The sequence below is a fragment of the Oncorhynchus keta genome, chromosome 31 (genome assembly GCF_023373465.1).
Source record: "Oncorhynchus keta strain PuntledgeMale-10-30-2019 chromosome 31, Oket_V2, whole genome shotgun sequence".
NCBI classification, from domain to species: Eukaryota; Metazoa; Chordata; class Actinopteri; order Salmoniformes; family Salmonidae; genus Oncorhynchus; species Oncorhynchus keta.
The window spans coordinates 27,672,758-27,683,043 of record NC_068451.1 but is presented as its reverse complement, the minus strand read 5'-3'; the positions used below and the strand labels follow the sequence as shown (position 1 = coordinate 27,683,043).

Below are 10,286 nucleotides of genomic sequence, written 5' to 3'. Positions count from 1 at the left end.
CCGTGGGAAGTAGGTATGCTGAGGGTGCCCCCTGAAAAATCTGAAAGTAAAAAAGTATTAATAACAAAAAATGTGTTTTAATGTCACATGCACAAGTATGGTAAAATGCCTTTCATGCAATCTCAAAACTCAAAACCCAACAATGCAATAATCAATAACAATGTTTTTTTTAACACACAATAACTAAGAATAAGAAATACGAAATACACAATAAAATAAGTAAATAAATATACTATATACAGGGAATATTTTTAAAAGTCACTTCCAATAACATATTTACAATGTGCAGGGATACTGGAGTGATGGAGGTAGATGTGTAAAAGGGTAAGGGGTCTAGGCACCATGATATAAGATAAACAGAGTAGCAGCAGTTTGTATGTGAGTGAGTGTGCAAGTGTGTGGAGTCGGTACAAATGTCTGTGTATATTATGTGTGAGCAAGCAAATGATGGAGTGAGTATTTGTGAGTGTGTTGGAGTGACAGTGTGTGTTAGTGTGTAGGAGCAGTGTGTGTGTGTAGGAGCAGTGTGTGTGAGTGTAGGAGCAGTGTGTGTGAGTGTGTTGGAGTGACAGCGTGTGTTAGTGTGTAGGGTCCTGTGAATGTACATAGAGACAATAAAGTTTCTCTTGTGTGTAAAGTTACAAGGTTAACTCAGATAGTCCATGAAGCAAGTTCGTTAGCTATTTATCAATCATATTGCTTGGGGATAGAAGCTTTTCAAGAGCCTGTTGGTGTCAGACTTGATGCACCAGTACCACTTGCAGTGCGGCAGCAGAAAAAATAGTCTATGGTGGTTGGAGTCTAAAAGTAGTGCACTGGGCCTTTAGACCACGGGGGCTTTCCTAGTCCTTGATACATGGGCCTACAAAAGGGGGCTGCCAGTTGCCCATCCCTGGTATAAACTCTGGTCTACATACAGTCAGTTCAATTTGAATATTTGACTTGGGTCATAGCAACATTGTTCGCAGAGGGCGAATTATACTGTGACATTCGGGGGTCTCTATTTTTTTCATGGGACCTCCAATGTGTGCACACCCCAAAAAAATGTATGGGCCTAATAGTAAAGACATGATATTTAACTGCCTGTTTTTTATTTAGCATGAACACAACCAGTCATTAAGTTTTCATCTTTATTGTCAAACAAATTACTTAACAAAGTAGGCTACCTGCACATGTTCATCCACTCAAGCATCGAAACAATGCACTGTGCACTCACGCAATTTGATGAATCTGTTACAAAACACCAAAAAGTGTAATGACATTCAACGATTGTCAGAGTCTATGCTCTTGTAACCTGAATTAATACATTTTTTATAAAAATAAAAGTTGGGACACCTGAAAAGGGTCTGAGATATGGGACTGTCCAGGGATGACAACCCGTACTGGGCAAAGATGTCAATTTTATTGAATAGTTTGAGCTATGGCCTTGTCTCAGAGGAATGTGCCTCGGAGCCAGATGCTGATGATGAGTTGGTTGCCCTATGAAAAAAAAAATCTGTGAAAGTTTTAATGTTCTTCAAAAACATCCAAATAGCCTCTAATTTACATTCTCAGAATGTTAATAAAACCTCCTACGAAAACTTCCAGGGAACCATAGTAAAACGTTCTCAGAACCTCCCTGCAAACTAAAAATGTAAGTTCCCAGAAAAGGCAAAATGTTCACTTCCGTTCTTTTTAAATAATATTCTTAGAACTTTCTTTGAACGTTACTAATGTTTTCTTGTGGTTTTTATGGAACGTTTTCTTAATGTTCTAAAACATGAGGAAGCCTGCACAAAACCTTATGCTGAAGTACAAATTCCCACAGAAGATCGTTGTTTCTTAATGTTCTCTGAACATTTTAAGAACATGTCTTTAACCAGTTAAATGTAACTAAATCAATCAGAAAAAGTTATGTAAGCTCCAAAAGTAATTATTTATCATGAGAGGGCCATAAACAATAACTAGTAGTTCTGCATATTCAAAGAAATATTTCAATCTCACCTTTCTGGTTAAAATAGCTGTAAATTGCTGAGGTGTAGTCACTTTTGAGGACACAAGCTCAAGTACACAGTACAAATATGATAAACATATTACATATTTTATGTGATGTATTTCCTATTCAACAAAACTGTATGAAGAAGGCTTAAAATGACTTATATGCTTTCTAAATACAGAATAATCAAGTTATAAAACTACTTACTATAAGATTCCACCTTCCTTGTAACTGTGAAATGCATATTTATATGTTTAGTGTTAGAGAAAATGTGCATATTTTCTAAAGGTCTTTCTTGATGAAAACGTCTACCCCCATCACTGCGAATGTCTCACAGATCTCTAGCTTAGCTTCCCAAACTCGTTAGGAACTCGCCATTAATTTCATATTAATATTGTCCGCTGTAATCAATGAACAGCATTCTTAAATAGGTATTCCTCTTGTCCAAATGGGTTAGGGCAGTGTGCAGTGTGATTGCGTCGTCTGTGGATCTATTGGGGTGGTAAGCAAATTGGAGTGGGTCTAGGGTGTCAGGTAGGGTGGAGGTGATATGATCCTTGACTAGTCTCTCGAAGCACTTCATGATGAAGGAAGTGAGTGCTACGGGGCGATAGTCGTTTATCTCAGTTACCTTAGCTTTCTTGGGAACAGGAACAATGGTGGCCCTCTTGAAGCATGTGGGAACAGCAGACTGGGATTGAATGAATATGTCCGTAAACACACCAGCCAGCTGGTCTGTGCATGCTCTGAGGACGCGGCTAGGGATGCTAACTGGGCCGGCAGCCTTGCGAGGTTTAACACATTTAAATGTTTTACTCACGTTGGCTGCGGTGAAGGAGAGCCCACATGTTTTGGTAGCGGTCTGTGTCCCTGGCACTGTGTTGTCCTCAAAGCGAGCAAAGAAGTTGTTTAATTTGTCTGGGAGCAAGACGTCGGTGTCTTAATAGCGATGAGCCCGTCTACGGAGCCATACATGAACAATGTAAGGACAGACATAGAAAAATTATGACTGATGCGTAACCAACACTGTTTTATCAGACATATTGATACTATGTTGTAGTGTCTTAAATGTATTGACTCATGAACCTTAATAGTTGATTTACAGTGATAGTAGAAAATACAATCGGGTGGAATCAAGCACTATAAAAGATTAATTAGGGTCCTCTTGTGGCATTGAACTGAACAGCAGACACAATTTAATTAATTTGTATTTTTATATGGGCCACTAATCCCATGGCTTTCATTTTAAACATTATTTGGCTAATGGCTAGGTCATGTCACCCGAGACAGAAGTCCAACTTCTGTCAGATAAGAGCAAATAATTATATATTTTTATTACTGAGCAGATTCTGATTTCCCACCTGGCTCTATTCTATTTCTGAGGTGATGTTTGGCAAACAGAATAGAGCCCGGGAGAGGTGAGTAATATGGTGTAATAAACACATGTACATTTGTACCTAATCCCCCCCTGCTGTTCCCCTGCTCCCTCTATTTCCTGCCCTGCACTTCGACTGCAGCAGGATGTATGTCTTTTCATAGACTCACAACCCTGTCTTCGCAAAACACATGCACGCACTCATACACACACGCACACAAATGGTCAGCAAAGGAGGATATCTTACTATTGTATGATGTGTGTGTGACACAGAGAGACATAGACAGAGACCAAGGACTTAGATGCAGTATCCTATGTTAATATTTAAATGAAGTAAAATACATTTTAAATTTAAAAAATTTAAACATTCCCATAGGCACTCATCAGTGTGACCACAAGCACCTTCACTGGTTTCTGTTAGTCTACTGGTTTATCCAGGGGTTGTATTTGGGACTTGATGGGTAGTGTAAAGGGTTGCGGTGATCGAATCTGGTATCAGGATAAGTATGACACTGAGTCACCGATTTTATGCTATGTATTTTTTATTAGCTAAGTAATAAGTGGTAAATGCAATTTTTGTATATACGTGTCCGCTGTAACACCACGCAGGGCAAACAGAGAACTGGCCCAACACCCTAAAGATATCTTTAAATACTCTGACAGTAGTAGTTCCTGCTTCTGAGCTGGCCTGTCAGAGTAGAGATCAAGTGTGGTTTAAATTTACTCAATCTATGTTGATTGTTGGCGCCCCAACTGGTCCCAGCCACCGGGCGCTCCCATTGCTATGCGCTCACCCCCTAAATACCGTTATCTCACATCTGGTTCTTGTTACTGCTAAGTTTGAGTTCTAACAAAATACATTCTGTTTAACTGCCTACGTGTTGTACGTGTCTCCCACAACTCATGATAACTGCCTATACTTCAAGGCCACAGCCTTTCCGCTAGTCACATCATATGTTGCAAAATGTTGCTTTTAACATACACAGACACCCTCATGATAGGCCAAGCATATTTTCAATCCTCACAGTAGTAGAAGATACCCCCCCTGATTGAATTCTATTCCCACGGTGTGCCATTCAATTTAACCTTTGGACACGTCCTCCCACAGCTACGTAAACCTTGGATGACGATATCCCACGAAACAGTGAATGACTTCCATGCCTCAACATTCTGTGATTCCCTGAAGTATGAGATGGCGCTGAATGGGGAGGCAGCTCAGAGATAGTTTCTCTTGTCCCACAACAAGCGGAAGGTCTTCCTACAGCAGCGGTCAGCATTCTGATGACCTAGATCCAGGATTTCCTCAAATTCCCATTTCAAGAAGGATAATAGCGGGACTGACCAAAATTAGCGAAGAGGAACTGAGTGTTAGACACCACAGGCAGTGCGCTGTAGGACAAAGCATGTTGTGCTGCTCAGTGGTTGAGTATGACGGCTTGCCTGACAGCATTCCCGAAAAGGGAGGAATTGTAGCCAATTTCTTACACCCATAGTAATTAGCTAAGTTTCTATCATGTAAAGGAATGACACCAACCTCTGACTGCCACCCTCAGCTTTAAGGGAGTTGGCTGAAGGAGAGAGAGAGAGGATCTCTCATTAATGTAGCTTAATTATTTTTATTTTATTTAACTAAGCACGTCAGTTAATAACACATTCTTATTTACAATTACGGCCCACGCCGGCCAAGCCCGGACGACGCTGGGACTCCCAATCACGGCCGCATGTGATACAGCCTGGATTCGAACCAGGTTACTGTAGTGACGCCTCTTGCACTGAGATGTAGTGCCTTAGACCGCAGCGTCACTCGGGAGCCCCTTATGCTACATACTTGTAACCTTGTATCAAAAACATTTAGTTGTTGATTGTTTGATCATGTGTGCACTTGATGTGGACCCTAGACCCCGTCACTCTCCCTCCATAAAACACTCCCTAATAAAATATCGCGTCACTTCCTTGCCGATCCCTTAGAAAAAGAAATATTAGAAAGGGACGAACGACGCTGGAAAAGAGCGAGAATAAGCCAGAATAAAGGATAAAGAAGAAAAGACCGATGAAAAGAGGAATAGTGAGGCGGGAGGAAGAGAAACACGAGCGTAATCAAAGTAAGTTTTCCATACTTTTTCTGCTTTGGAAACACTCCCCTCAGAAACTTGATCGGCGGAGAGCAAGTTTTGTCCCCTTTCCTCCCTCCCCATCGACATCACTCATTATGGCCTTCCATAGACTAGTACTCCTGGGCAATCTATATGATACGTTTTAGAGTTCAATAAGCAGACATTATTATTTGTTGAAATGGGGTCCCGAGCTATGGCTGGCAGTAAGTTTGACATAATGTAGTCTGCCTTACCGCATAAAAGCGATCAGTTTTATGAGGAGTTGTTGATTTTGCTTTGATGAGGCAATATCACCTGCAAGGACAAGGGGACACACTGAGGGACTAACTAACTTTCAACCGCTTACTGTTTCATGCTCTGATGGAAGTTATTGGTAAATAGTAAACTAATGACAGTAATGTCAGACTGCTTTCTAAATGTAGGCTACCTCATTGTTTTTAAAAGCTCAGTAACACAGGGTTGAGTCCATTTTCAATATAGTTTTCAATTCAATGCAATAGTGAATCATTGTAATTGCTTTTAGTATTAATATAGTGTTTGTATGTGGCTTTAAGGTCCCCTACCCCGAGGGAAGGAATCCAGGCAGAAGTATGTTTCACTTGCAAGTCCCAGCATGGCCTTGGCATAAATATCAATGCCAAACGACTCTGGTTTCTCACACTCTTGCACAACAGCGATGTTTTCATGTAGGCCTGTCATGACAGGTCACTGTATATAAGACCATAGAAGTCTGCCCTGTACAGTGACACTAATCAAGGGAAATGGCCCCTCAGTGACAGCTTGGCTCTGGGCCCCTCATTTTCACTTTCTCTCTGTTATCTATGTTGACAGTCTAGAATGGACTTCTCTGTTCACTGTAGTTTTATATACTGGCAAAATACCTTCTAAATAGGTTTATTGTGTTGATATTTGTCTCACACTGACTGAACTTGGCTCAGTGTCCGCATAAATAGATCACGTCAAAGTAAGAACATCAAGGTAGGTCGTTAGTAGTTTAATTTAGTCTGCCAGTGTGTTTTCTGATGCATAGAAGTGTTTCTGCTTGATGTGTTGTCTCACCCAACTGGTTTTCTTTTCTCCCCGTCTCTGGCCTCTAACTTTATTTCTGTAACTCTTTCATTTTTTCTCACCCTCTCTTCTCTACACCACTTTTTCTCTCCCTCTGTACCCCATATTCTCTTTCCCTCTTGCCTCCTTTCTCCATAATTCTTTCTCCCCCTCTCAGCTGTCATGCCACTCCACAAGTCGGCCCACAAGGCGCCTCGCCTGGACCCCACCATGATCTCAGCTCCGCTGGGGGACTTCCGCCACACCATGCACATCGGGAGGGGAGGAGATGCTTTCGGTGACACCTCCTTCCTGGCTACTGTTGGCCCCAGCCCTGACCCTGGGTCTCCGGGTGCCACGGCAACAAACGACTCAATGGCGCCCGTTGATTCCGAGACGCCACTTAACCACACTGATGATGTCACAGATGGCTTCGGAAGCACACTGAACAGTGAGCTTCAGCATTCCGAGTCGGTGTCGTCTTTCACACTCGATATGGATTTCGACCTGGGCCCATCCATCATGGGTGATGTGCTGGGGGTGATGGATGGACTGGGGCTGGACTCAGACTGGACTAGGACTCGCGCTAATGAGGAAGACGTCTCCAGTCCAAGCAAAAGTCTTGTCGTTGAAGTGGAGAATTTTAAAATGGTGGCGGAGGATCAGTCTGTCAGCATAAGGAACGAGCTGAATGAGAAGAAGCTTTTAGAGATCGAGGGAGATGAGGTGGGACATGGAAGGATAATAGAGGGGACTGGAGGGATCAAGGCCAAAGGCCAGAGGCCGAAGGTGAGATTCAGCGACAAACGAGAGGAGATCATTCGCCAAGCGTCAGAGGAGGAAGGTCAGGGGTTAGATGTTGAGGAAGAGTATGTGAGTCCCACCGAGGAAGATCGAGAGAGAGGGAACAACGTCATCGGCTTGCCAATCGTGGGGATAGAGGTACAGCCCACCAACCACAAGGCAGATTCACCTTCCAGTCCCGCCTCCTCACACAGCTCAGGGTATGAGGGTGTCACCCCATTGGACAGGAGGAGGGTTGACAACTGTCACTCAGAGACTGATTCCGAGGAGGAGGAGGAGGAAGGGGGAGACAATGGACGGGGCTACACATTTGAAGATGAGTTTGATGATGAAATCGGCCTATAAGAGTGCTATGGGGCATCTTACGTCAATCAATGAGAGGATAAAATGGTTCCTCGTTGGTTGTGAACTATGTACAGTTTACTTCCTCTATGCATTGTTCTGCAAATTATCATTCAAAAGGGAGGTTTAACCAAAGCTAAGTATTTCAGAAGAACTGGTTATTTGAAGAGTCTCTGTTGAAATATTTTTGGGACCAAATTGCTCCTTTGGATCCTCAGTCATAGACATGCAGTTAGTTAACAGTTACTACAGGAATCCGTTTTCATTGACTTAATCTTATAAGCTCCAATTGATGGACAGAAAAATTTGACCTATGAAATAGCCACCTATGTATTGACATCAGATTTGAAATGCTACATTTTTAAGACCCTGTACTTCAATTGATTATGTCTCAATTGAAAATACAAAGAATAGCCTAGTATTGTTTTAGGCCAAGCAGGTTTTAAGTGAATAAATAGCCTAGTTTGCAGCACTTTAATTCATTTCAAGAAACTGGAAGCTTTACTGTTAAATCAGTGCTCAGTTAAAGATAATGACAGTTTTTTAAATGGTGTTTCTTAAGAGAAAGTGCATATGATACAGAAAGACCAGTATCTTATGCTGAAGGTGCCTTAAAGGGAGTCGTTGTTCATATCCCTGTGTTTTAACTCACCATAGCCATGTCTTCCTTCTTGATGTTGTATTTTCATATCATGTATTGCTCAGAGCAAATTGCTTTGTTGTCTGTTTTGCATTGCATCTTAATGCTCTTTAGAAACAAACTAAATGAATCAGCCTTTTTAGGACAAATATAGATTTCTTTGCCACCTGTTTCTCCACCTAATGCATGGAAAGTGTATTTTTTTTCCTGAGTGATTTTATTGTTAAATGCCACTGGGTTGTTCCACAAAATTAGTCATTTTAAGGTAGTGTAACTTGGTTAAAAAAATATATATATTTCACCTAATTTTAACATTCTGTAATGATGAGCACATTTTCAACTTAATAAAACATGTTTTCCCATCTCAATATAATATAAGTGCCAAATAAAGTAACAGGGTTGACTGTAACAGGGTTAATGATTTCATCTTAAATCAGCCATAAATCACCTTGTGACAGGGGGAATGGAAGCTTATTGATTGCAAAAGGGAGGGGCAATTCAATGCAAGGTTCAAAACATTTTATTAAGTTAAACATTATTAGCCTGTAGCAGGGTTGATGAGTTAAAGCTCGACCCACTCAGTTTTTCACCACAAAACACCAGAAAATGGCCAAAAAGAGTAGAACCAGCTCACCTGCATCTACACTGATTTGACTATTAGTTTATTTAAAAATAAATAGTTTTACGATATTAAGACAAGTTCAGTTCACGTAACAGGGTTGACCTTAAAATGAGTGACCTTTAAAAAAATATTTGTAAAAAAAAATTACCTTAATGAATCACTAAACTCAAGAAATAAAAAATTATCTTCAGAAATGACTCAGAATAAGCAACAGAATAACTAGGGTTTCACAATTTTGGGGTGAAGTGGATTAAAATCTTCTGAGAAGTCAGTGCACAGAGGGACATGTCAATGCTGAATTGTATTCATAAAAAAATCTGATTTATAGAATTATCCATGTGGTCTACTTAATTTTAATGTAACAGGCTTTTAAATCCAATATTGGTGCACAATTTCTACTTAAAATATCAAAGGATGCAAAAGCAACTAATTTCATGGAACAACCCTACTCTGTTTATGGATACCTCATTTTAAGAATTTCCTCTTATTTAGAGCTTTAATATCTATGGTGTTTTCATGACATAAATCTGTCATTCCTAAAAAAAAATGTAACTGAACTGTTCACATTCCAATATTTAATTTCTCAAGTCAGAATTTTTCTGACCTAAATTACATCCAATGTAGGCCTATTTTTATTTGAATGCATTTAGCCTGTGTAGTCAATTACAACAGTTCTTAGTTTTGTTTTTTTAACAACCACTGACAATCTCTGAAATTGATGTGCTTCATATCATGTTTTGAATTTCAGTTGCAAAGCATATATGACCTTATATTTAATGCTTCTTTTGGACCAACATCGTACAAGGGGGTTGGGTTGAATGCAGAAGACACATTTCAGTTATATGCATTCAGGTGCACAACTGACTATCCCCCTTTCCCCTTACAAGTAATGCTGTAGGGAGACGAGGAGGGGGTCTGGAAAGAATTGTCTCTGGACATGTTCTTTATCTCGTGATGGATCCTCTTGGAAATGCTGGTTACTTCAATAAACATATTTTCTTACAGCGTAATGTTTCAGCAAAGTGTTTCCTTGTGTCCGTGTGTCTTTAACTTATGTGGAAAGATGGCAGGAATATTAATGCGAGAATACACTCTACTACATCTGTATTTGGACAGGGATGCCAACCTTTAAAATGTGGCTATATTCTCCAGCATTTTGGATATGAGATAATGTTTCATATGAGATGACAGGACAGAATGTCACCTTTTTATTTGAGGGTATTTTACTGTTTAGAAACGAAAGCACTTTATAGATCTGGTCTCTTGTAGATGTCAAGCAATGTCGCTTCCAAATTCCTAGCACATATTGACTACATCAAAATTGTGACTACAAACTCATTGGATGCATTTGCAGTTTGTTTTGTTTT

At 40.4% G+C, this 10,286-nt stretch overlaps 1 protein-coding gene across 1 annotated transcript; it reads left to right on the top strand.

Annotated features, from left to right (window-relative positions):
* The first annotated feature begins 5,129 nt into the window (after positions 1 to 5,129).
* On the top strand, positions 5,130 to 9,929 carry LOC118377384 (uncharacterized). Its single transcript, XM_035764277.2, has 2 exons — positions 5,130 to 5,452; positions 6,690 to 9,929. The coding sequence occupies exons 1-2, from the start codon at positions 5,401 to 5,403 to the stop codon at positions 7,658 to 7,660; spliced, it is 1,023 nt and encodes a 340-aa protein (XP_035620170.2). The 5' UTR covers positions 5,130 to 5,400; the 3' UTR covers positions 7,661 to 9,929.
* Positions 9,930 to 10,286: the final 357 nt, after the last annotated feature.

What these genes read in the sequence shown, in the direction of transcription:
- LOC118377384 (XM_035764277.2), top strand. Translation starts at nt 5,401, where the DNA reads ATGAAAAGAGGAATAGTGAGGCGGGAGGAAGAGAAACACGAGCGTAAT. An exon ending in GAAACACGAGCGTAATCAAA is followed by an intron (nt 5,453 to 6,689) that starts GTAAGTTTTCCA and finishes TCCCCCTCTCAG; the next exon opens with CTGTCATGCCACTCCACAAG.